This window comes from Perognathus longimembris, chromosome 23 (genome assembly GCF_023159225.1).
Source record: "Perognathus longimembris pacificus isolate PPM17 chromosome 23, ASM2315922v1, whole genome shotgun sequence".
Taxonomy (NCBI): Eukaryota; Metazoa; Chordata; class Mammalia; order Rodentia; family Heteromyidae; genus Perognathus; species Perognathus longimembris.
In genome coordinates this window covers 781,819-808,527 of record NC_063183.1, presented here as the reverse complement: position 1 = coordinate 808,527, position 26,709 = coordinate 781,819, and the positions used below count along the sequence as shown (strand labels likewise).

The window sequence follows — 26,709 nt, the reverse complement described above, 5'->3', positions numbered from 1 at the left end:
ACGGTGATGGAGGCGGGAAGGGAAGGACTTGGCTAATTGGCTGAGCCGGGCTGTCTCAGCAAGAGTGGCATCCTGGGACTCCCCCCACAAGCTGATGTCATGCCCCAATAGGACTGCCCCTGGGCTCCAGTGGAGCCATCTTGAAGGCATCCACGTGGACCCGAGATGGAGCCAGGAGGCAGGCCGAGCCTGAACTACTCCTTCCGGTTCCAGACCCAGAAGGCATAGGAGTGGCTTCTGGCCATACGGCCCCAGGACAGGAGGAGGGGAGGGTCAATCGGGGACCCCCCTCTACGTATGCAGCCAGCATCCCCACAACTGTGAATGTGTCAGTTCACCTGTAAGGTCATGTGATCCTTGTCCCTCTCCTCCCCAGAAGTCCTGCCTACCCCACATGGTGGGTTCCTGGGAAATCTCAGACCTTTCCTTTCATTCCTACATTGTTAAACAACAGTTACTCCCTTTATGTCCTTATTAAGTTATAATTCACATATCATAATATTGAAGCATTTGGTGTGTGCATGTAAGTCAGTGGTTTCTATATTCACAACCCTGGAACACCTGGGCACTGTCCCTGAGCTTCTTTTGCTCAAAGCTATTGCTCTACTACTTGAGCTAAAGCTCCACTTTTAGCTTTTTCTGTTCATGTGATACTGAGGAATCGAACCCAGGGCTTCATGCATGCTAGGCAAGCACTCTACCACTAAGCCAAGCCACATTCCCAGCCCATAAAAACATTCTTATCACTCAAAAGAATTACCCTGCACTCAGCTGTCAAGCTGTCCCGGTCCCTGGCAACCACTTGTGCTTCTGTCTGTGGGATCACCTGCTCCAGACATTTTGTGTGATTGTCACAGGGACTTTGGGCCTGGCTTCTCACTCCTTGTGGCATTTCAGGGCTCTTCACATTGTTGTCTGTGTCAGCCTTACCCATTGGGTGCTGATGTGTGGCAGAGAGGGCAAGACACCATTCCTGAAGCCAGGGGTGGGCCTGCTTAGAGGTCTGGCCTGGGCAGAGTGAGGAGTCTGTCTGTCCTGAGATCCTGCAGGAATGCTCCTGTTGATGTTTGCTGTCCTCATGCCATGTCCATCATTGTTCTAGAAGGTGTGATGTGGGTCACGGAGGCATAGCCACCTGGTCACCAGCATCATCATTTGGATGGGGTCCCAGTGAGGGGGATCACTGGGGAGGAGAGCTTCCAGTTGCTGGAAAGGGGAAGCAGAGCCCACCGAATTCCTGTGACTTAAGGTCCCTTGTCTAGTGTCAAGCTAGTGGAGTCCCTTCAAGCTTTGGGATCCACATCCAATGGAAGTACTTTCCCTACTTGGGCTCTGCAGGGCAAGGACTCGTGGGGCAGAGTGTGCCCTTGCCGCCTACTAGGCGGCACTCCTGTGGACCCGAGTCCTGGGCTCATGTGATGGGCCTCGTGTAGTGGAGAGAGGCCATGGCTTAGCTTAGGAATTTTGCCAAAGCAAGAAAAAATTGTAATGCAGTTTTCTTCTTTTGTTTTTCAGGTATTCTTTTGGTAAGTGAAAAACCTTTAGGAAAATCTGCACGAGTTTCTATATGGGGTATGTATCTCTTTCCTGTGTCCGGCATTCCCATGTGGAGAGCCTGTTTCAGCCTTCCAGATGGCTCTGGGAGGTTCTACAACCTCCTGTGTGTATTACAGGCAGCTCTGGTGGCAAGGAGCCATGAGGTCAGTGCCTGGGAGGTGGCCACAGAGGAGGGTCACAGGGCATGCTGGCTTGTGTGGTTCAGGAACCCAGTCCACACTGGTGGCAGTGCCTGTGCGGGCCTGTGTGTCCCATGCCTGTGGCCAAGGAGGAGGGTCACCAGGTGTGCCGGCTTGTTCGGCTTGGGTCCCCAATCCACGCTGGTGGAGCAGCTGGAGCAGATGACAGGGCAGGCCTAAGACAGCAGTGTTCTTTCAGTGGGCCCCCACAACCCCACAGCCTCACTGGCCCCACTCCAGCCTTCCCAAGCTGTGTGCTGGGGAGGGGTGAGGCAGTCTGGCTGGCATGATGAGGCACACCAAGCACATGCTACAGGCATCACTTGGAGCTGTGATGGTGAAGGCAGGGCTAGAGAGTGGTGGTGTCCCCTTTGCCCTTGGTGTCCTGGGGGTGAGGGCAGTGTTAGGGAGTGGGGGTGTCCCCTTCACCCTTGGTGTCCCGGGGATGAGAGCAGGGTTAGGGAGCGGTGGTGTCTGCCTTCAGGTGAAGGAGCAGATGACTTTCCTTCTCTAGCTCCTTCCAGGTGTCTACAGGAACTGAAGTCTCCCAGCGGGCACCGCTTCTCATCTCAGTTTAATTCAGTTGTTGTGTCTGTCTGGGGGGCTGGGGTGCTAGGTTGTGGACAGTGTCCCCTGACATGCACCCCTCAGCAGTCAAAACCTTGAAATATGTTGAACCTCCACTGCTGCATGTCCAGAGCGCTAGCTGCTGGTTATATATGGGTTTGGGTTTTTTGTTGTTGTGGTTTAAAAATTTCTTTTGCCAGTCCTGGGGCTTGAACTCAGAGCCTGGGCACTGTCCCTGAGCTTCTTTTTGCTCAAGGCTAGCACTCTACCACTTGAGCCACGGTGCCACTTCCAGCTTTTTCTGTGTATGTGGTACTGAGGAATCGAACCCAGGGCTTCATGTATGCTAGGTGAGCACTCTACCACTAGGCCATATTCCCAGCCCCATGACCACATTTTTCTAACACAGTTTTCGACTGTCTTAAGATAAGGTCCTGCTCAGTTGTGGCAGCCTTGGAACTGGCTTATTCCTTGCCAGTATTCGAGCTGTGTGTTCAGGACAGGTATGATCTCAGAAGAGTTGAGAGGTGGGTACAGTTGTATTTTCCTGGGCACAAGAAGATGCACTGGTTGTGGCCTGCCTCCTCTGTGGGAAGCCAGGCTTGCTGAGCGGTGCCAGCAGCTCTGGGTAACCTGAATTCAGAGTCAGAGCCTCTGGAGTGATTTGCTCATGCCCTGTGGTGCTGACCACTTCCTGTTTCCAGTGGGCAGTGTGTCCTTTCAGAACTCCTGCTTCTTGTAGAGAAAATGGAGGGTACCACCAGGCTGAGCACTAGGGCCCCTGTTCTTCCATGTCAGTGCAGCTCCTGGCAGTGCCCTCCCAGCATGCACTGCTGCCCATCATGGCTGCAGACCCCCATGGGGCTCCCAGTCTGCCGCTAGCCCTGGGGGAGCAAGCGTGTGGGCTCTGTGTGCAGTGAGCAAGGTTTGCACACAGAGGCCCTGGCCTTGTGCCTAAGATTGATTCAGCATCTCATCCCCAAGCTTCCTGTCAGGTATCACTCCCAGGCTCCCACTCAGGCCTGAGCCACGGGGGAGGCCAGTGGGGTGGCCATCCAGTCCCAGGGCTGTGACGGGGCAGGGAGACCTGCCAGGGGTCCTCATAGGCCACCCTGCTGGGCACACAGGCCTCTTCCAGCTCAGTTCTTGGATTTTTTTGGTGGGGGCCTTCAGGAGGAGACTGGAATTCTCCCAGGGCTTTGGAAGTGCTTTAGTGCATTTTCTGAGTCCTTTGGGATCTTTGATTTGGTGGCCCTGGGCAGTGTGGGCCCCTCCTCTGAGTGGTCTGTGGACAGTGGAGGTGTGTGCTCCCGCCATCTCTGCCTGACCCCTGGGTGGAGGTTGGTGGTGGTGGAGGGAGGCAAGGCTGCATGTGTGTAGACTGTTTGTCCCAGGAATCACACCAGGCTCAGCAGATACACACACACACCCCAACCCCCTTCCCTGCACTGAAGTCCGAGGTGGAGCCTGCCAAGATGGAAGCTGGGGCAGCCAAGGGTAAGGGAGCTGTGGAGTCTGGAGCAAGGATTCCAGATCCTGTACCTGGGGAACATTCCTTCATAGGAAAACTATTGCCATGTTTCCTTTTTACTGGTACTGGGGTTCAAACTCAGGGCCTTGTCCTTGCTTGGTGTACACGCTGCTGCTCAGCCATGCTTCCAGCCCATTTTTGTGCTGGTTATTCCTTGAGGTAAAGTCTTGCTCCCTGGCTGGGTGTGTGCTTGAACCATGATCTTCCTACTCTGCTTCCCACTGTGTCTGGCTGGCAGGGTGCCACCACGCCAGCTTCTTCCATTAAAATGAGCTCTCCTAGGCTTTTCTGTCAGGGCTGGCCTGGAACTGGGACCCTCCTGATCCCAGCCTCCCATACAGCTGGCCTGGGTGGGGGTGGGGGTGGGGTAGGCTGGAGGCAATGTTGCGTGTCACTGCTCCCAATTCAGAAGGGTCCTGAGAAGTTCTCTGCCCAGGCTAGCCTCTGGATCTCAGCCTTCCAGATAGCTGGGATTATAGGTGTAAGACACCAGCATCTGGGATGCATAGCACCCCTGCAGGCTTACAGGGTCAAAGTAGACACATTAGGGCCTGAGGATTCAGATGCCTTCATTTTAATAAGAACCTCCACTGATAAATGCTCAGTTTACCCTACTCTGAAGAGGGGCGGTGGTGGTGGAAGAACCACTTCTCAAAGCTGCTTAGATGCCTGACATGATCACACGCTCAGGTCACCGAGGACCGCCTTGGGCCTTGGGGCCTGCTGCCCACCTGCTGCACTGCCGAGGGTCTCTACACTCCCTGCAAATGCAGGCAGCGTGGGAAGGCAGCCCAGGACTGGGTAAGTGAGTTGGGAGGCAGGGCCAGCCCTGTGCAGGGCCAGGTCTTGTGGCAGGACATGTATGCTGGGGGTGGGTTTTGAATTCTGTCCTTTGTCCTAGTGCTTGGAGTCTCCTTGGGTTTAGGGAGCTCCATTCTTCCCTCCCCTTGTTGGTCTGCCCTCTGGGCTGTCCTTGGCAGGCCCAGGCTGCCTGGGGTGTTTTCTTCCTGGGATGCTTGAACCCCTGGGTGTTTGCCTTAGGCAGCAGCACCTCCCACCAGCCGGTGTGAATTAAATGCTCCATGTGACCCTTTACCCTGGCTGCTCTTAAATTCATGCTTTAAAACAGCTTAATGAGGGTTTTACTGGCTCAATTGGAAGTTTTTATTAAGACTCATTAATGCTGGAGCAAAGAGTGCCTGCAGGAAGCCATTAGTCCAGCCACCCGCCCAGCAGGTCCCACCAAACAGCTTCCAGACCTGCCCACCTCCATGCTGGGCTGCGCGAGGCCAGCACCCATGTCCACTGCTCCCAGTACAGTCCACCATTCTCTTCCCAGCCTCCACATCCACGAAAGCAGTTTCCTTCATTAAAGTATGCTTGTACTCACAGGCAGCCTCAGTGGCCAGACATGGCCTCGCCCAGCTGCCAGGCTGTCACCCACAGGCCCAGCCCATGCCTCCTTCCTGGGGTCCTCTGTTAACTCAGCCCTGCGATATCCTCAGCTCCCCACAGTGTCATTTCAAGCCCCCATGGAGCCTCTCGCCCTGCCAGGGGAACACTGGCTCTCTGGTGTCCAGCCACGTGGTTGGGAGCATTACATGGTGGCCTGGTGCCATGACATGGGGTCACATGTGGTGTACTGGCTGTGAAATGGCTCTCCAGTCATTCTAAATGCTGACACCTAGGAGGCCTGACATGCGTTTCCCTCTCCGCCTAGCAATTGTGCTGACACTGAGTTGAACCCAGAAGATGTATTGAAAGTCTGCCTTTCCTTAGTCACATGATCACTAGTGCTGTGCTGCTTGGGGCCTCTCCTCTGCCTGCTTTCCTCCCTTGCCAAGAGGGCTCTGGAGTGCTGGGTGCCTTCTTGCCGCCTCTCCACTCCAATCCTCAGTCCTCTGGCTGAGCTTCAGCCTGGTTTCATCAGTACTACACTGGAGAGGAGGGATGCTTGGCTCGTGGTCCCTGCATGTGGCACCGGCACGGCCCCTGCACATAAGGAAGGTGGTCCCCTCCTTATTCTCACTATGGGGTCAGCTGGGCAGAGGAGTAGCCTCTGCTGAATCCCTGCCATGAGGGTCTTACTAGAAGCACACTCCTAGTTCTGCTTAGTACCCACCGTCCCCACTGCCTCCCCTCATCCCGGACAGAACAGTGGTCACAGGGTAGCTCCTCTGATGCTCCTCTAAGCCTAGTTCTATTTACCAAATTTTCTAGTGTGTGTGTGTGTGTGTGTGTGTGTGTGTGTGTGTGTGTGTGTGTGTGTGTGTGTGTCCATGTGTCCATGTCCTGGGGCTTTGAACTCAGGGCCTGGGCACTGTCCCTGAGCTTCTCTGTGCTCAAGGCTAGCTCTCTACCACTTGAACCACAGTGCCACTTCGGCTTTTTGTTTTTATGTGCTACTGAGGAATTGAACCCAGGGCTTCATGAATGCTAGGCAAGCACTCTACCACTAAGCCACAGTCCCAGTCCCAGATTTTCTAATATTTTAACTTGTGTTTATTTTTACTCTTTATTTGTGCAGTGCCGCTAACCTCTGACCCTCAGACTTTTTGAAACTGCATTCTAACTTAATTTTTACTGCTTGTGGAGTGCCGCTTCCTCCAGGGGGAGAAGGAATTTCTTGTTCTCCTGTGTCCTGAGCTGACAGCACAATTCATTTACTTTGTTCTCTGGGAGTGACCATGTCCTCACAGGTGACCACTGCCCCCTGTCCCTGTCCCCATCCCACCCTGCCAGCTGAGACCCCAGCCACTCAGCGGCTGGTCATGAGGTGGGTGGGCTGTGACCCTTGGCACTGATGCCCTTGCTGTCTTCAGGTTTATAAACTGCCTTTAGTTGATCAACTTCAGGCTTCTTTGAACTTTAGCTAGACAATGGCTTAGAGAGTATTCCTTTATTCTGCTTAATTTTTCGTGTGTTGCTGGCAGGAGAGCCCAGGTCCATGCAGGTGCTAGACGAGCACTCTTACCATGGAGTTACATACCCTGCCCCAAATTGTGTTTTTCATTATTAAAAAAGAAAAGCTAGGGGCTGGGAATATGGCCTAGTGCCAGGAGCACCTGCTTTATATACATGAAGCCCTGGGTTCAATTCCCCAGCACCACATATATAGAAAACGGCCAGAAGTGGCGCTGTGGCTCAAGTGGCAGAGTGCTAGCCTTGAGCAAAAAGAAACCAGGGACAGTGCTCAGGCCCTGAGTCCAAGGCCCAGGACTGGCAAAAAAAAAAAACACTAGACTTGTGCAGGGATTGGCCTAATTATACTGCCTGGTTTGTGCAAAGCAGCAATACAAGCTGAGTGCAGTGGCTCACACCTGTAATCCAGGCTACTTGGGAAGCTGTGGTTGGAAGGCCCACAGTTCCTGGTCAGCCTGAAGACTCTGTCGTCATTGAGACCCCATTTCAACAAAGAGTGGACGTGGCACTGTGCCTGTTATCCTAGCTACAGTGAGAAGTCTCAAATAGGTCAGTGCCTAAGTAACCGGGAAGTACAGGGCTGGAGGCATGGCTCAGTGATGAGGCCTGCCAGCAAGTGCCACATTTAAACCCCAGAACCGCCAAAATCAAAGCAGAGCTATCTCCTCACCCCAAACCCTGCTCTCTAGGAAGCCCCTTCATCTCCACTGGCACTGTGCACATAAAACTGTCGGTCAGGTTTATACTTGGTGTGAACCTGTAGGCAGTGTCGTCCACTCCCCCACTGTGAGTGACAGGCTATCTGCCTTGTAGGCAGAACCAGTTTTGATTGATTATGGCTTGAGTTATTGCGCCTCTCCTAAGGTGTCACCTCCCGAACCAAATAGTGAACTAGGATAATTTTTTTTCTATCAAATTTTGTTTTTCCTGTAGTTAATAGTTGTCTCTTCTTTTGTGGTATAACTTTTTTCATTTCTAGTCATGTTTCACCAATTGACTCCAAATTGTGTGGTGCAAATATTTAACCTTTTTCTCCCTCTCTCTGTCTCTGTCTGTCTCCCAGTTAGTACTGCAACTTGATCTCAGGGCCTGGGTGCTGTTTCTAAGTTTTGTTTTGTTTTTTGTTCAAGGCTGGCCCTCTACCACTTGAACCATACCTCCACTTCCAACTTCATTTTTGTCAGTCATGGGGCTTGAAGTCAGGGTCTGGGTGCTGTCCCTGAGCTCTTACACTCAAGGCTAGTGTTCTACCACTTTGAACCACAGATCCACTTCTGGTTTGCTGGTGATTAATTGGAAATAAGAGTCTCACAGGGGGCTTGGAACATAGCCTCGTGGTACAGTGCTTGCATGAAGCCCTGGGTTAATTCCTCAGCACCACATATACAGAAAAAGCCAGAAGTGGCACTGTGGCTCAAGTGGTAGAGTACTAGCCTTGAGCAAAAGGAAGCCAGGGGGGCTAGGAATATGGCCTAGTGGTAAAGTGCTCACCTCGTATACATGAAGCTCTGGGTTTAGTTCCTCAGCACCACATAAATAGAAAAAGCCAGATGTGGCACTGTGACTCAAAGTGGTAGAGTACTAGCCTTGAGCAAAAAGAAGCCAGAGACAGTGCTCAGGCCCTGAGTCCAAGCCCCAGGACTGGCCAAAAAAAAAAAAAAGTCTCACAGATTTTCCTGCATGGGCTGGCTTTGAACCATGATCTTAAGAAAACAGAATCAAACAATTCATTTGTTCCCTTTTCCACATCATGAAGATTTCTGTTCACAGCTTCTCTGTGTCTGCCACATTGGGTTCCACTGACTATTTTGTCCCTCTGTACCACAAGGATCCTGTAGCCCACAGGGACAGGGCCTTTCCATGCTGGGTACAAGACTCAGCATCAACAGCTATGTTCTCCTGAGCAGCCTCCTTCCCTCCTGTGGCCTAGAACAATGTTCTTAGAGGAGTCATTGTCCACTTGTGCATGGGAAGACACCAGAGGGGTCCTGGTGAGCTGGAGCCCCCTCTTCCTGGCCCAGTACAGGCAGCCAGCCACCTATGGACACCATGAGGTACAGATTCCCACCCCCGATGCCTGTGCACACCACACGGTGCAGAGTCCCATCACCGGGGTTGTACACCAGTGGTGATGCACAGCCGCCAACCTGCCTGGCACCTGTAGCACCAGCCGTGTGCCCCCAGACCACCTGTCTTCCAGGCCTCTCTGGCAATGCAGTGCCATTGCACCCGGCCTCTGCACCACAAGGGGGCAGGAAGAGGCGGGGGCTGCCCAGCACACATCTTCATGCCAGGATTGTATGAAAACTTTGATGTTTTAAAACAGAAGTTTTAGAGGGGGAGGCTGAACTCCATGGTGTCACAATAGCAGTCTCATGCGTGGGGTTGTGGGAGGAGACTGGCACAGTGTAGTTTAGATGGTGCTAATGCGTCTCAAGTGTGCATAGCCCTTCCACACACCGCCCTCACCCACGTGCTGTGCCAGGTGCACATGGAAGCCCTTCCCCACACCATCCTCACCCACAAGCTGTGCACAAATATGCATGGCAGCCCTTCTCCACACTGCCCTCACCCACATGTTGTGCACAAACAAGTGTGTGGCATCCTTTCCCCATACCACCTTTCCCCACAAGCTGTGCACAAGTGTGTGTTACAGCCCTTCCCCACACTGCCCTCACCCACATGTGTGCACAGTGTGTGTGGCAGCCCTTCCCCACACCACCCTCACCCACATTCTGTGCCAGCCCTTCTCTACATTGCCCTCACCCACATGCCTTACCAGGAGCACATGGCTGGTGCTCCCACCCTACCAGTCCCCCAGGATATGAGCCTTTCTCACATTGCTCCTGGGCCTGCCCCTCCTCTCCCCTTTAGGCTAGCTCTGTCTCGTGAGTCCCTCAGACTCTCAAGCCTCATGCTACCTCACACTGCAAGATGGCTGAGGGGGTTCCTCCCATTTCAGGGTGTGCGTGGCCGTCTCCATGTGTATATGGTCCCCAGGCAGTGGTGCTCTGGGTCGCTGCCCTTTCCCTGCCCCTCAGCGGATCCCTAGCCCCTTAGCAGAACCCTAGCCCTTCATTAGATCTCTAGCCCCTCAGTAGATCCCTGCCCCTCAGTAGATTTCAGCCCCCCCCAAGTAGATCCCCTGCCCCTCAGTGGATCCCCAGCCCCTCAGTAGATCTCCAGCCCCCCCTCAGTAGATCCCCGGCCCCTCAGCAGATCCCCAGCCCGTCAGCGGATCCCTGGCCCCAGCCAGCTGTGCTCTCACTAGTAACCTCTCAGCAGCACTAGTAATGCCCCACTTTTCTCAGGTGAGGGCACTGCAGGGGTTGGAGAGAGGGAAGAGCAGCATGTCCCCAGTCACCCTGGTGTAGCCTCTGATGTGGACTTGTGTGGAGGTGGTGGATGATGTCTACCCTCTTCTAGGCATACTGACTCCCGCACTGTTTCCGGCACATAGAAGTTCACATGGTACCTGGACATGTTAAACCCAGGCAGGACAAGTCAGGCCATCAAATATGGGGAGGACCCAGGAAAACCTGCAAGTGCTGTGTGTGAAATTGTCTGGGTGGTTGGACACCCCATTTCTATTGCATGGGGCTGCCACTGGCTCTGCAGGCCCAGGAGCCCTTCAGGGGCACAGGGTCTGCCCCTGCACGCAGAGGTGAGCATCTGCCTGTGCTCACTCTGGATATCACACACCTCACAGGCACTTGTGTGGGTGCTGCCCAAGGTGACTGGCCATCAGGGTCTGGACCTGTGCTGCACACAGGTGCCAGGTCCACATTGCCAGTTAAACGTTGTGTCAGCTGAGCTTAAGCCTAAAGTGCATTACATTTCTCCTCACTCACATATGTTGCACTTCTGAGTGTTCAAAGGCCTGGGTGGGGAGCGCCTGTGTAGAGTCCTGTCCTCACAGAGGCTGTGAGGCCCGGGTGGGCAGTGCCCCTTGAATGCCTGCGTGGAGTCCCATCCTCATGGAGGCTGTGAGGCCCGGGTGGGCAGTGCCCCTGGAGTGCCTGTGTGGAGTCCTGTCCTGGCAGTGCCCCTGCTGCGTGGAGTCCTGTCCTGGGCAGTGGCTTCTGGGGCTGGCATGCCAGCACTTCCTTAGGGTTGTGCCTGTCGCTTGAGGCTGGGCAAGCCGCAGGTCATTTCCACACACAAGAAACAAGAGCAGGGGGCTGGGGATATGGCCTAGTGGCAAGAGTGCTTGCCTCGTATACATGAGGCCCTGGGTTCAATTCCCCAGCACCACATAGACAGAAAATGGCAGAAGTGGCACTGTGGCTCAAGTGTCAGAGTGCTAGCCTTGAGCGGGAAGAAGCCAGGGACAGTGCTCAGGCCCTGAGTCCAAGCCCCAGGACTGGCCAAAAAAAAAAAAAAAAAAGAAAGAAAGAAAGAAACAAGAGCAGGAATGCTCTGTGCTCTGTGCCCTTTCAGTGTGATGTATGTTAAATATTTGGAATACATTAATCTTAGAAAATCTCTGTCTCTAAGTCTAATTTCCGTCCGGGGGAAGCATTTCCATGTTTGTCCAGAGACTGTAAAGCTGCCGGGGTTCCCACTGCAGATCCTGTTTCCAGGCTGGCTGGTGACACCTGCAGGGGTCTGAGCAGCAGGGGACACCAGGCCGGAAGTCTGGTTGTCATAGCAACCGAGCATTAACCAGCACCGTGACAGGCGCTGGGACCTATCGGCTATGGGGGTCACAGTGAGGGCACATAGGTTGTAGAGGTCACTTCCTGTCTATGCAGTGCCCAAGGACATCCTTAAAATACATATTAACAATTTACTAAAGACTTCAGGATCGGAAGCATATAATTGCTGTAATTATATTTAAAGCGTGAAGCCTTTAGCCAGCTCTTCCAGAAGCATCTATACACTAGAAAATGCTTTCCCAGCTGGGTGCCGGTTTTTCCTGCCTGTAAACATAGCTACCTGGGAAGTTAAGAGTTAGGAGGATCTCTCTTCAAGGCCAGACCAGGCAGAAAAGTTGAAACATCATTATCTCAAGAAAATGAGAGGGTGGGGAGGGTCAGGCTAGAGGCATGGCTCAGTGGTAGAGTGCCAGCCTGCCAGCACAGGCTCTGAGTTCAAAACCCAGTACTGCAAAAAGGAAAATGAGCTCTCCTTTTCTGTCTAATTTCTGCTTTAAATTCTGACTTCCATGGCTCACCTACCCTTCATCAGGCTGTATTTCTCATGGACTGAGTAGTAGTCAGCCATCCTCATAGGACTGGTTTTTTGTTGTTACTTTTGCCAGTCCTGGAGTTTGAACTCAGGGCCTGGGCACTGTCTCTGAGCTGCTTTTGCTCAAGGCTAGCGCCCTACCACTTGAGCCACAGCATCACTTCTGGCCTTTTCTGTTTATGTGGTTCTGAGGAATCATGCATCTTAGGCAATCAGTCTACCATTAAAGCCACATTCCCAGACCAGGACTTGTTCTTAGGATGTGACCAGGGAGGCCCACGGTATGGAGGGGGCTCCTGTGAGTAGCCGGGCCCCCAGCTGTCCACGGTAGTGGTCTCCAGACATGAGGGGAGCGAGCAGGGCCTGAGGGAGAAGCCATAGTAGCAGACCTTTCCTCAGGAATCGCTTTGGGTCAGTCCCTCTTGTGCCCCACCATGGGCAGTCCCAGATATGAGGACAGGCACTGAGTCTACTGGGTGGGGAAGCCTTAGGTGGCCACCTGTGGGGGCCAGCCTGGACAGGCCTCTGAACAGTGTGCCCATGGTGCTCCTCGGTGGCACTTGATGAATGAGGTCACCACGGGGCAGCCTGGCATCTGTGTGTGGTGTCTGAGACAGTGACAGTCCACTTCCAAGTAATGCAGGCAGTTGTGTGGAGGGCTCCGACTCACTGAGGCATAGCTACTGCACTCCCTAGAACCAGTGGTGGTGGTTGTCCCTGTGGGCCTGGCAGCTGTGGTTGTCCCTGCAGACCTGGCAGCAGTGGTCACTTTTCACCTGGCCTCCATGATGTCATGGCCTGTACTGACACCATGGTGTTTGTTAGGCCAACAGCCCTTCTTTTCTGCTAGCAGTAGTGCAGAACAAGATTTTGGTATGTTATTTCTTAACTTCTCAACCTAAAATATAACCTACAAAAATTAAGGAAACTTTTAAAAGCTCCTGGCTCCCTCCAGGGCCATCATTAGAAGCCCCTGGGGTGAGGGAGGGCGGACGGCTCTGTGCTAGAGTGACAGCCAGCCAGGGGGGAGCACATTGCCCCCTTCTCCCTGTTTTTAACGGCAGAGCTAATGGATTTCCTGTTTCTCACGTGGATGGTGGCTGTCACTTTTGAAGGATCCATCTGTGCTACACTTAATTATTCTTTCTAAGTAGCTGAAATAGTTTCAACAAAGCTCATGAGACCAGGTTACAGTTTTCTTCTGAGAGTAGCCATCGGGGGACTTGGGGCTCTGGATGTTGAAATTGTTTTCCTTCTGGATAGAGGGGTCTGGTCTGTGACATAGCAACTCTGGCTCTGGTGTTGTTTCCCAAATATCACTCGTGTGTGTCAGCATGGTCTGTCCATGGGGCCCAGGCAGCTCACCTCTGACTGCTTGCTGTATCTAGGCACATTCATCCCTGCGCATGGTGACTTGGTTTCTCACTTCCAGTGGCAGTGAGTTGCACTGCTTCTCAGTGTGCACAAATGGAAGAACAAGGAAGACACCCGCTTCTGCATTTTTTATTTTTTCTGAAAGCAGGTGCCTCAGAGCCTAGCCAGGAGTGAAGGGCCCAGGGCAGGTCTGACTCCAGCTCCCCACCCACCCAGGGTGCCGGGGACCACCCAGTGCCCCCTCCTCCTGCCCTCTGTCAGCCCCAACCCGTGCCCTAGCCTCCCTGCCTACATGCTGGCACCAGGCCAGGGCTCTGCGCTGTCTTCCCCTATGACCACAGGGCCTTGTGGAAGAGCAAAAGCCAGACACCTTTGTCCCCTCCAGAGAAGGCCCCAGGTCGACACAGGCAGTGAGTGGTGCTGAACTTTTCAGCTGACAAAAGGCCCCGGTGCAGGGAATGGCCCTGGGCCAGGTCTGTTCAGTCTCCAGTCCCTGTGTCCCACAGAAGGCGCCTTCTCCACATCGTCCCACTCCACGAGGACCTGGTGTGCTGGACAAAAGCAGTGAACACCCACCAGTGCCTGGCCCGTGGAAGCTGCCCCTGGCAGCATGCTGGTTATTTATTTTTTCTGGGGATGCATCCTCCGCCATGCTGAAGCTGAGAACAATGGCCTCCCTGTGTGCACTGAGCAGCTGCTGGGACTCCTCAGATCCCAGCCGAAAACAGGAGCAGGTGGGGCTGCCACCCTTCCCTTCCCAGTGCCCCAGGACAGGAGGACAGGGCCACAGCCGTGCCCGGGCTGGAGGCCATGGAGATGGTTTCCACTGTGAAGACCCCAGGCCCCCAGCTCCAGGCTCAGCAGTTGTCTCAGGAAGATGAGAATGTTCTGCTCACTCCCCAGGCCACAGGATGACCATACAGCCCCAGCCATACACCCTCCACTCCAGGAGACAAGCTGTCTCCATTCTCACCCATCCTGCAACCCCGCCTCACGGCACTTAGCTGAGGTTCTGGGTTCTGCTGCGGCGGGTCCATTGCCTTGGTTGGTGTCACTCACATTACAGGTTTCAATTCTGCACCCACCTCTGTGCAGAAGGAGGTGGCAGTTAGACTCCAGGTTCTGGGGAGTACATCGCCCAAAAGCTTTGTGACCTTGGCAGCTGGGGGTGCTGTTCAGGGTATGGGGGTGCCTCTCATGATTAGATGGGTGTGGGTCCAGGAAGAGGCCCTGGTGGTGAAACCTCCCATCTCACTGCATACTGCGGTAGGCACATGCTGAGAACCTGTCTCACCTCAGCCCACTGTGGGGTCACACACACACACACACACACACACACACACACACACACACACACACACACACACACAGTGGGAGGACTGGGCAGGGCACTGTGGGCCCTGGAGGATAAGGATCAGTGCTTGATAATTTGGCCCCAGGGCATGTGTCTCTGCCTGTTTATCTACTTAATCCTTTACTGTGGTTCTGTGGCCTTGTAAATATCCATTTCATACTTTGTGTTATGATCTAATACTAATTAGCTCTTATTTCATATGCTCTTTGTTTTAGGATGATGCCTACTGTATAGAGTAGTCACAGGGACAGCAGGAGGGGTTCCCCTCTGCCCCCTTCCCCTCGTGGGCTTTCTCATTCCCCTAGCTTCTCCCCGTTCCTGCACACACATGTGTGGGCACTGTCTGGTCCCCATCAGAGACCCTCTGAGAGCCCGGCAGCAGGCTGGGGTCTCCAAGAGCCCTGGAATGCTAACCTGGTGAGGCTGGTGGCAGCAGTGGGGAGCTGCCTGTGCTGCCCCGAGCCAGTGCTCACCTGAGTTTATGGGCTCTGGTTCACTGTGGTCCTCGTGTTCCATGCCAGTCCCAGCAGAGAGAACATGTCCGGGGAAGGGTAGGGCAGCCAGTGTCCTGGATGCTTAGGGAAAGGGGGGGGGGGGTCACTCAGATCCAGGGGTCCCTGCCTCGGATTCTCTTTCCCAGCTGGGCCAGAATAGGCTCTATCCCCTCCACCCCCACTAACGGAGGGCCCCTGGGCATGGTGCCATGTCCGCACTGGCATGCATCTCTGGGAGAAATAGTCAAAGCTCAACTTGTTTCATGTAGACCTAATGAACAATAGGCTCCTATGTGGCTGTGGTGGCTCATGCCTGTAATCCTAGCTTCTCAGGAGGAGTGTGGTTCAAGGCCAGACTCATCAAAAAGCTCGTGAGATTCCCCATCGCAGCTAGCTAGGTATGGTGATGGTGGCATGTCCCCGCCATCCCAGCTAGGGAAGAAATGTAAACAGAAGAATCCCAGGACAGGCCTACCAGGCCAAAAGTGAGACAATTCAAAAAATAAAGCCAAGAAGGGCTAGGGCTATGTAACTGTAACCTCTATGTACATCACCTTTATAATATAACTATTTTTAAAAGGGGCAGGGCACTGGTGGCTCACGCTTATAATCCTAGATACTAGGAAGCTGAGGTGGCAGAAAAGTCCCTGTGAGACTCTTCATCTCCAATTAACCTCTCAGAAACCAAAAGTGGGACTGTGGCTCAAGTGGTAGAGCACTAGCCTTGAGCCAGAGAGCTCTGGCACAGCACCAAGGCCCTGAGTTCAAGCTCCACAAGGGAGGGGATTACGGATACAGCTCAAGTGGTAGAGCACCCATCTACAAACCTCAAGCCCCAGGGTTCAAACCTTACTACTGCCAAAAACAACCCCACTTCCCACAAATACCCACCAGCAGATCCAAGGTGGGCTCAGATGTGGCACTTGTGCTGCTTGCCTCTCAGGAGGGCAGGCCGCTCTGCGGTGCAGTCACTGAAACACTGGGCTACTCTGCTTCCATCCTGTTTGCTATGTTCCTGGCCAGTGCTGTCTCTGTGCCATGCCATGCCATGGCCTCGCCTAGTGGACTGGGCTACGGGAGGGCCATCATGGCCTTGCTCCTGCTGACCTCACTGTCACCACCTCTCCTTGTCTTGCTGTAGGGTGGGAGTCACAGCTGCTGGAAACAGGGTTCCTGGGGATCTTTCTGTGCCCTCTCTGGACCTTGTCCCGACTGCCTGAGTTCACCCCGCCATCCCGCATCATCCTCTGGGGCTTCCGGTGGCTGATTTTCAGGATCATGCTCGGAGCAGTAAGTGGAACTTCTGTTATGTTCAGGAACTGACAGTCCTAAAACACTGCCAGGCTGGGGTGATGTCCAGGGTACCCCTTGCTGACCCAGGCTGCCCTGCCTGGCCTGACCAGACCGCTGTGCTTTCTGCCTCTCGGTGCCTGCTCTGAGCACTACATGCAGTGGCTCCAGGGCCCACTGTGGAGCAGCCACCACTTTGGGTCTGTCTCTCAGGGAGTCTGAGAGAGGAGCCATTGGTGTCCTTTCACCACCAGCCTCCTCAGCAGAGTGGCGAAGGCAATGCCCGTTGAGGTGTGTGGAGAAGCTGGCTGTGTGGAGAAGCTACCAGGCTGCTCTGGTGCCAAAAGCTGAAGGTACCATGATGCCTGGGAGAGACAGCAAGTCATTATTAGCACATTCTTTTATGACATTTGATTGACTGTTCGTGCCAGCTGGATATAAATTACCAGGTGCACTAAAAGGTGCAATTACATGACAGTCTTGGGTGGGATAGTAGTAGTTTCAGTGGGAGCCAAGAAGAGCTGGGACGAGTGGTACAGCTGCAGACATGGCCCTCGGCCTCCTCTGCCATCAGCCTGACCCAAGCCCCAGGACCACTGAGAGACGCTCAAAACCATTTTGGGGCGTGTAGTCTGATGGTAGTTCATGTGCCTAGAACATGGGTCGGTCCCCTGGACTGAGTTGGAGAGGCCCACAGCTGTGATGTGAGGGCACCAGACTGGGAGAGCAAGTGCCTGACCTTCGGTAGCCACAGTAGGGGACTGTACTGACATCCCTTACGGTTGGACGGGGGCTTGTGTCCTTCTTATGACTCCAGCAGAGGCAAGGCTGGTCCTCTGCCCCCTGCCTTCTGGGACCCCGTCCTCCAGCAATGTGACGAAGGGTAGCCCCTGCCCTTCATCAACCTCCTGCCTCTCTGCCCTATGTGCTTGCCTCCCTGCTGGCCCTTCTTCCATGTCCCAGGCAGGCAATGCCTCCAGCAGGGGTGGAGGCTGCAAGAAGTCACCACAGCCCCCAGGTCACCAGGCCATTCTGTCTGCAGTCGGTCTGACATGACAGCACCCATGTCCTATGGAAGGAGGGCAGGCTATGGCAGCCACATAGCCCTACACAGAGAGCTCACAGGGAGGAGTCGCGTGATCAGAGGCTGAGCCGTGTGCTCGAAAGACAGGATGGCCCTGGTACCTGGCTCCATCTCCCATGACATTAGTACCTGTATCTCACAGCTGGGGGGACTCTGAGACTGCGCCTGTGCAAGGCAGAGGCTTAGCAGGGTCTCTACTCCCTTGCCTGCAGAGACAGCACAGTCACGTGCCTTCCTCATGCTCCCCCTGCACCTTTGCACCCTGACTGGACCCGGCCACTCCCCTGGAGTGCATTTCCCCATGCTTTCCCCTAGTTTTCTGCTAAGGTACAATCTATTTCAGCCACACTTAAGAAATGGTAAGCAGTGACTAATAGATTTCTAGTTGCACATTGCAAATATACTCTGCCCTTCCCCCTTCCCTTACTGGTCTTGGTAGCGAGTATATGGTGGAGTTTGTGTTCTTTGCCCACTACTGTCAGTGGAGCTGGGCTCCTGGTCTGGGGCTGTGTGTTGTCCCGGACAGAGGATGGATTTTCCATGTGTGCTCTGGAGCCAGCCTGCCCTTGATTACATTGTCCTGATGAACTGTGCTGTGTGGTGGGTTCACACTCTCCATTGCAGAGGTTCTGGGAATTGAGCCAGTGTCATTATTGCTCAGAATTCTCAGGCCTAGATAATACCCGAGGGAGAGCGCTGCTTTCAGTGATGCCCCCCAGAGAGCAGAAACCTGGGGTCCCACCTCTTTCTGCGCCTCCTCCCCCAGCCCTCGGCCTTCTGCTGGAAGATGTATGCACAGGCTTCTCTGGGCCAGGCAGCCCCTGCTCTCTGCAAGCTCCCACTAGAACCCATGAGCATCAAGAGAGGGCACTTAGAAATGGCAACATGAACACAACTGTCATCCACGGTGGTTGGGAGAGGGGAGGAGGCCTGGCCAGCGGGCTCCTGGGAACACTGTGGGTTCTGCTCTAGGCAGTGGCTCTGCTGCAGCTACATTGTCTGCAGTGGAGTCTATAGTGTCTACTGTCCCACAATCCCCTCTTGCCCTAATATCTATGCTACCATTTCTCCTAGTGTCGCTTTTATTTTTACTTTATATGTTAACAGTTAAGAATTTAATAGTATGGGCTGGGGATATAGCCTAGTGGCAAGAGTGCCTGCCTCGGATACACGAGGCCCTAGGTTCGATTCCCCAGCACCACATATACAGAAAACGGCCAGAAGCGGCGCTGTGGCTCAAGTGGCAGAGTGCTAGCCTTGAGCGGGAAGAAGCCAGGGACAGTGCTCAGGCCCTGAGTCCAAGGCCCAGGACTAGCCAAAAAAAAAAAAAAAAAAAAGAATTTAATAGTATGAAGTGAGCAGATCTCAGCAAACACACATTTGCAGGCTGTAGCAGGTCATTGCTCCATCAAAAAGCAGGCACCACATGGAGGAGGAAGGAGGAACAGAATACAAGCCTGCAGAATTGTTAGTGGCTTGGTGACCCAGCCTGCAGGCCACAGAAAGCAGTGGTGAGCAGCTTCTGCACAGTTGCAGGTTCCTCCTTATTAGTTGGCAGGACCTTGACTGGTGTACATTTGGCTACTACACCCAGCAGATAGAGTACACAGCCAACTTATGTGCAGACTGCCCCAGCCATTAACTCAGAAAAAAAGCTGCACTAGAAATGAAGAGATAAAACCCATAGGAGCAGTAGCCCTGGGTCAGCACCAGGAGCTGCCAGGCACCTCAGCCAGGTGCAGGGCCGAGCCCTGAGAGCACACTTGTCATTGTCGTCTCTAGTGGTGTCAGATGACGCTGCACTTGCGGCCTCTCACAGGAGCTTTAGGGCCACAGATTTGACAGCTGAGCATCCTTGAAAAAAACACAGCAACCAAAACTGAGAAGAAAGGAAACAGGAAATCTGGACAGCCCCATATCTGCTAAAGAAATAGAATTTGAAATAGAACACCATTCTAGGCAAAAAAATCCTGGCCCCGATAGCTTCAGTGGTAAACTGTGAGCAGTAAAGGGGAGGTGACGGTAGTCCTGCACAAACTTGGACCCCTGTGACAGTGACACCTGGCCCCGTGAGGACATTGCAGGAAAGAAAATTGGACCTTAGTATCCTGCAAAATGCTTGAAAATTGGCCAATCGAATCTGGCAGTATAAAAGATGTGATTTGGGCTGGGAATGTGGCTTAGTGGTAGAGTGCTTGCCTAGCATGCATGAAGCCCTGGGTTCGATTCCTCAGCAACACATAAACAGAAAAAGCCAGAAGTGGCGCTATGGCTCAAGAGGTAGAGTGCTAGCCTTGAGCAAAAAGAAGCCAGTGATAGTGCTCAGGCCCTGAGTTCAAGCCCCAGGACTGGCCAAAAAAAAAAAAATGTGATTTACAGGCTGGGATGTAGTTCAGTGGCAAAGTGCTTGCCTACCAACATCCTGGGTTCAATCACCAGTACCCCCCCCCCCAAAAAAAAGCAGTTTATAAAATAGATGTGGTTTATCTTGGGAATGCAAGGTTGATTTAACAGTTGAAAATCATTTAATGTCTTTCACTGTAGCAACCAAAATAATCGTGAAGAGTTTTATCTCAACAGATAGAAAAAAATAGGAGAACACATGGATTATGGTTTGAGCCAGCCTAGGCAGAAAAGTTCATGAGACCCCGTCTCAACCAATATCTGGTGTGGCAGTGTGCACCTGCCATCCTAGCTACATGGGAGGCTGAGATTGGGAGGATACAGTTCTAGGCCAGCAGTCATCTTGAAGTTACTGGGACTCCACCTCAGTGGAAGAAGCGTGGCATCATGATGGTGTATGCCTGTTCTCCAGCTGACAGCCTGAAAGGTCCTCTGCAGACCCCAGTCCAGGTCCAGTCCAGGGCAGCATGCAACACTGCTGCACAGACAACTAGCATTGAACGGTGGCTCACTGGGGTACTTATTCAGCAGGCTGAGACCCAGCAGGTCACAGGTCAAGGCCAGCCCAGTCAACATGCCCATGTGTTCTCTACCCCAGCAGAACAATCTGGTCGTGTGGTGTGCACCTGTCCACAGTGGGAAGCATAAACAGGACTGTGGTCCCAGCCAGGCAGAGACCAAGGCCCGACCTCAGGGATAATGAGTACAGAACTGATTTGCAAAGGAACATGGACTCCTGTGAGTCACACATATCTCCAGCCCCAGACCCGCACACATGGACAGGCAGCCGAAGCACTGAACCAGATGGAGGGGGAAGCCGGTTTACAGATAGAGACAGAAGCATGGTTTCTGAGAGTGGCTGATGACATTGAGGTAGATCCAGGGCACAGATAAGTTATGCTGTTGATATTAAATTTGTCATGAAGCCGGGCACTAACTCACTCCTGTAATACTAGCTACTCAGGAGGCTGAGATCTGAGGATAGTGGTTCAAAGCCATCTGCGTCAAGAAAGTCCTGAGACTCTTATCTCCAATTAACACCAGAAAACTGAAGCTGTGGCTTCAAGTGGTAGAGCACTAGCTTGAGTAAGAAAAGCTCATGGACAGTGCCCAGGCCCTGAGTTCAAGCCCTATGACTGACAAAAAAAAAAAAAGTCATGAAAATACCACTAGGGAAGCCATGGACTAAAAACTCCCAGCATGTTGACCTGATCCAAAAATGAATGCCAGAGCACGCTATCAACCATGATGCTTGAACAAAAGATTAACATGACTTGTAGAAGAAGGTCCAGGATTCACCATGAGAAGAAGCCAGGAAACACTGCTTGGCACCCACCAAAATGCTGGCTATACAACAGCCACAGCACCCCAAGCCACAGCACCCAGTGCTGGTGGTATGTGGGCAGTGGGGTTCTCTGCTCCTGGGGCCTGGCACCTGCTCCAGGCCAGCAGCTCCTCTCCCAGGAGTGTGCCCTTGGAGGCCAGGGCCTTGTCCTTACAGCCACCCCAGAGCCCTGGTGGAATCAGTCTCCTGTGGGGAGGGACTGTGTGCATGCTGAAGACAGAACAGACCAGCTTGCCCAGTGGGGCATCAAGTGTGGGCACAGCTCCGAGCCACAGTGCACACACAGCCAGGCCTAGGGAGGTTCTGGCATGGGATCCCTTCAGGTGGCAGCCTGAGCCAGGCAGGGTTATGGGAATGGACAGTGGTTGACTTGGAGCAAGTAGAACATGGAATTGAGCATCAGGGGATAGAAGCCAGAGGCTCTGTGGCCCCTTCTCAGCTATGCAGCCACAGCAGGGCATGCTGGACTGCACAGACATGTGTTTTGTGTCAGGTGGGTCATAGTGCAGCCCTCTCATATCTGCATCTTACAATGAGGCTACTGGGGAAGCCACAGCCACAACGTGCCTCCTGGTGATGGCCACATCTGACCACAGGTATCCGGGCAGCAGAAGGGGCCAGGCAGGCTTGTCCAGCACACTATGGGGCTGGCCTTGGCCCTTGTCACCAGAATGTAAGAAGTAGAATGTCACCTGTATCTCTCAGGCATTGTAGATCTCCCAGAGCAGAGCACAGACCACTGGACCCAACAGGAGACCAGAGTGTCCAGGGAGGGCTGCAGTGGTGAGTGGGTGAACAGTGTGGACAGGTGGGCCAGTGCCGCGCTGACAGGATGCCCCAGAAAAAAGCAGTCTCCATGCTAGCGAGCCACTTCTGCTCCCAGGCGCTCTGGGAGGCTGTGGCTTTGGCGGGCTTGGCACTGTGGGTGGCACTGAACAGTTAATGAGCAGGGAAGAGACACCATTAGCAAGAAGAGTGAGAAAAGCTCACAGAGACAAAAGGTCTTGCCTGTCTCCAAGCTCCTCCTCAGCCTCAAAGTGCCTCTCGTAAAATCATATTAAATATAATGAAATAAATGTGGGAATGCAGCACATCCCTCAGCAGACAGGATCAAACAACGGCCCCGCCTTGCCCACGTCCTGGGCATCCTCACTCCAAAATGAGAGCAATCATCCTCATTTGTTTTATTGCATTAGCGTGGGCTGAACTGAAGAAAGGGGGCTTTCTTCCGGCCTCTGGAGCCTTCGAGGGCCGACTGGGAGGCATCATGGGAATTCGGTTAGACGTCCTGACCTCTGGCCCCAGCGGCAGGCCTCCCGCATGGCTGACCCAGGCAGGCCTCAGCCACGTCCTCAGGCCCAGCACCCTCGGGTGCCTCAGTAGTCACCGAGCCCCAAATGCAACCAAGGATTTTTCAGACTCCTCTTGGCTACTCCTCACAGCCTTGGGTCAAAAGTTCTTGTATGTGGGCATCGGGGTAACTTTCTCTTGGTGCCTGAGGCCTGCTCTGAGTTCTGGGAGCCTTGAAGGCTCATCTGTACCACCACCTACACCGAGGCTGGGCATCTTCTTTACAAGTAGGACCGTGGAAGGTCAGCTGGCTCCCTTAGAATCTGGCATATTAGGACCTATCTGCAATTTTTTTTTCAAAATTAATTTTGGGTTGAAAGGGCTCAAAGAAGCTTTTGTTTCTCTGACACTACTCTGGGAGAAAGGACCCGTGGGAAATCTGATGTCTGCAGCACAGCCGAGAGCACACACTCTCCATCCCCCACCTCGCCCTGGGCACCCTCCATCCCCAAAGATGCCTCAGGTTTTTAAGTGTCTTTTCTTTTCCTGGTTTGCTCCCCGATTCTGAGGAATGCAGGTTCAGTGCTGGCTTCTGTGGCACGGAGCTTCACTGTCCAGTGTGTGCATTTCCTCAGAAGCCAGCAGTTCTACCACCTGGGACAAGATGGGGTCTCTGCTGGAAAGGTGTCCTCCCATCGTGGGCAGCCAGCATGCCTGACCTGTCCAGACCCAATATTCACACAGCTGCACACGTGCAGTGCACTGGCTGTGGCTAGCTGCCATTCCTCAAGCTTGGTGATCTAAGCTCACTGTGTTCTAGGAGGTGGCTGGTTGTCAGAGCAACTCATCCAGCAAGGTTTTAAATAGCAGCACTCTGGGACGTGGAGCCCTGCTCAGAGCCCTGCGCCACACGTGGCTCCCTGCGCCACACGTGGCACCCTGTGCTGGCAAGGGGGGAAGATGGTGAGCCGAGACAGCAGTACCTAGAGAGGCAGGACATGGCCCTCACGGACAGCAGTTCCTATGTCTTGTGCAGCCCACGTGACAACATGTGTTCTTGCAGGAGCCAGCTTGACTCCTGTGTCCCAACCCCCTGTGATTGTTAAGGCATTGGTGACTACGTATGCATATCATCACCCAGGGGCCCTGCTGCTCCGCTCTGCCACCTCGCCCTTGCCATGTGCGCCCAGCTTCCTTCTGCCACCTCACCTGCGCTGTGTGGCCCTGGCTCCTCCCTGCCACCTTACCAGTCCATTTCCATGCTATGAGTTCTCGGTCTAGTACTGGTCATGTTTGGGTTTTACACTGCCCTGCCCTGTGCAGAATGACTTGCTGGACAGCTGCAGAAACCTCTGCATACCACATAGCAGTAATCTGTGCACTGCCTGGCCTGGCCATTTTCCTTCCTGAGCTTGACAGTGTCAACCTAGAGCCTCATCACTGATAGGAAAAGATAGATGGATTGATGGGTTGAGGGGGTGATGGATTAGTAGATGGATGGTGGGTAGATACTGGGTAGATGGCTGAGTGAGTAGATGATGAGTGGACAATGGATGGATGTTGGTGACAAACATGACTGGTGGTAGAATGATGAGAAGGTGGGAGTTGGGTGTTGGGATGATGAGTAGGTGGAAGGTGGATAGATGGTTGGGGTTATGAGTAGATGGAAGGTAGATGGGTGGTGGGATGATGAGTAGATGGTAGGTGGATGGATAGTAGAGATTATGAGTAGGTGGAAGGTGGATGGATAGTGGAAGTTATGAGTAGGTCGAAGGTGGTAGGATGGGTGGTGAGATGACGAGTAGATGGAAGGTGGGTGGGTGGTGGGATGATGAATAGATGGAAGGTGGGTAGGTAGTGGGATGCTGAGTAGATGGAAGGTGGATTGATGGTAGGATAATGAATAGATGGAAGGTGGATGGGTGGTGGGATGATGAGTAGATGGAAGGTGGATGGATGGTGGGGGTTATGAGGTTGAAGGTGGAAGGATGGGTGGGTGGGATGATGAATAGATGGAAGGTGGATGGGTGGTGGGATGACGAGTAGATGGACGGTGGTTAGATGGTGGGGGAACCAGACTTCTCTAGGAATGGAGGTGTAGCTGTAGTAAGAGATGGTTCCTCACCATCAGAGGAGCCTACACGTGTTCTATGTAGCTGCTTCTCCTTCCAGCTTGCCTAGTATGGAAGGCACAGAAATTGGAATGGAATGTGTCTCAAACTGAGGATCAAAAGATAACTTACAAGAGAACAGGAATGAGGCACATGTTTCCCCCCAGGTTGTGGGTGGGTGGTTGGGGCAACTGCTTGGCACGAATCTCACTCCTCACAGCCCTGGGTCTTGTCTGATCCTTGCTGGTCTGGAAGCTCATCCCACCAGTGCCACACACCAGCAGGGAGCCCCTCAGGGCAGCAGTGCCTCAGTGGTGAGGAGACACTGCCACCCCAAGCCTGGGCTCCCCAGCTGCTGCCAGTCACTGCTCCATCTCCTGTATGCAAGGGCCCTGTCCTTCCTCAGCATCGTCCCCACACCCTCCATGTGAGGTGTCCACATCCAAGGGTGTGTACTCATGTGAGAGACGGCTGCATTATTGTTTACCATGCCCCAGGCCTAAAATGCAGTTCTAAGTGTATTATCATGTGATGGTTGCATAAGAGAGGAAGCTCATTGTGATGTTCCCGCATGTGTACACACTCCTTATCACCTCCTGTCCTTCTCTCCCTTCTTAAAACAATGTCAGCAGCTTTCACTGTTCTGTATTCATCTACATAAACACAATTTCAATCATTTATCCTCATTTCTGTACTCATTCTGTGTTAGAACGCTGGGCTCCACTCACACTGTCTGCTTCCCTTTTGCAGGGCCTCATCAAGATCCGGGGAGACCAGTGCTGGAGGGACCTCACCTGCATGGACTTCCACTATGAGGTGAGCACAGACAGCTGGTGGTATGAGTCCTGTGGACCTCCCCTTCCCGTTGCCCAGGACCTCTCCCTCTCCTTCGCCACCCCCCCCCCCACACACACACATACACCAGACCTCAGGTCATGAACTGATTTCAACAGTGTCTCCCTGCTGGCTGGCTGGCAGCATGGGTGTCTGTTCCTTCCTGATTGCAAATCCACTGGTAACTGGTTTTCCTTGTCCTGTGCAGGTCTGTGGGGGCAGGCTGCAGGTGGGGGCTGCTGTGTGACCATCACCCCCTGGCATGCACTATTCCTGCAATAGCCAGGCTCTCTTGGTCCCCACTCTACCCTCAGCCAGGGCCTGGGTCTCCATTCCTCCAGACAGACCTGCCTGCCCTGTGGAAGCTGAGGGGCTGATCACCTCTAGGACAGGTGCTGTCCATAGGTGGACAGGGAGGGAGCCATCCGGGCACTCTATCCTTACCCCCATCTGCAGCTGCAGCTGCACCTGGAGCCACTTGAGGGCTGAAGGTGGACACTGCGAGTCCTCTTGGACCATCCCATAGTCCTGGCACCAGGCTGGACAGGTGCCAGCCTCCTAGCTTCAGCCCTCGCTGCCACTTCTCAGCACCTGACGCAAGGCCTGCTGGTCCTGGCTCCCAGAGCAACTGCTGAGACCCAGAGCTGCTGTTGGCCCCTGGGGCAGTGCCCCAGGCTCAGCACAGCCTTACTGGCCAGAGCTTCTGCTCCTACACATACCACCTGTCTACCAGGCTTCCCCAGGACCTACCCTGTGAGCACAGCCCACACGCAGCCCCTGCCCTCTTCGGGGTGGGTAAGCTGTACCTGCATGGCAACCCCCTGCCCTCAGCCATGGGCTGCCAGTGCCCCTGAATCTGAAGTGCCCCCCATGGACAGCACAAAGCTGAGTCTTTTTTTCCAGATGGACACTTTCCGCCTTTTAGTTGAATGTTGAGATCATTTTCATCAAGCTAACATGTCATAGGCATGCCTTGATATTGGTGTGTATCCTTCACTGAGTCTTTTCTCTTTCTACTTTCCCCATCTGTTGTTTATACCTTTTTAAAAAATCTTTTTCTGGGGCTGGGGATATAGCCTAGTGGCAAGAGTGCCTGCCTCGGATACACGAGGCCCTAGGTTCGATTCCCCAGCACCACATATGCAGAAAACAGCCAGAAGCGGTGCTGTGGCTCAAGTGGCAGA

General features: G+C 53.5%; 1 protein-coding gene across 1 annotated transcript in view; it reads left to right on the top strand.

The window, feature by feature from the left end:
• Lmf1 (lipase maturation factor 1) overlaps positions 1-26,709 on the top strand; it is a 55,819-nt gene that overhangs the window by 14,941 nt on the left and 14,169 nt on the right. Inside the window, exons 4-6 of the mRNA XM_048333061.1 lie at positions 1,516-1,526; positions 16,310-16,458; positions 25,442-25,507. Of these exons, the coding sequence (XP_048189018.1) occupies positions 1,516-1,526; positions 16,310-16,458; positions 25,442-25,507 (226 nt within the window). The remainder of the gene's footprint in view (positions 1-1,515; positions 1,527-16,309; positions 16,459-25,441; positions 25,508-26,709) is intronic.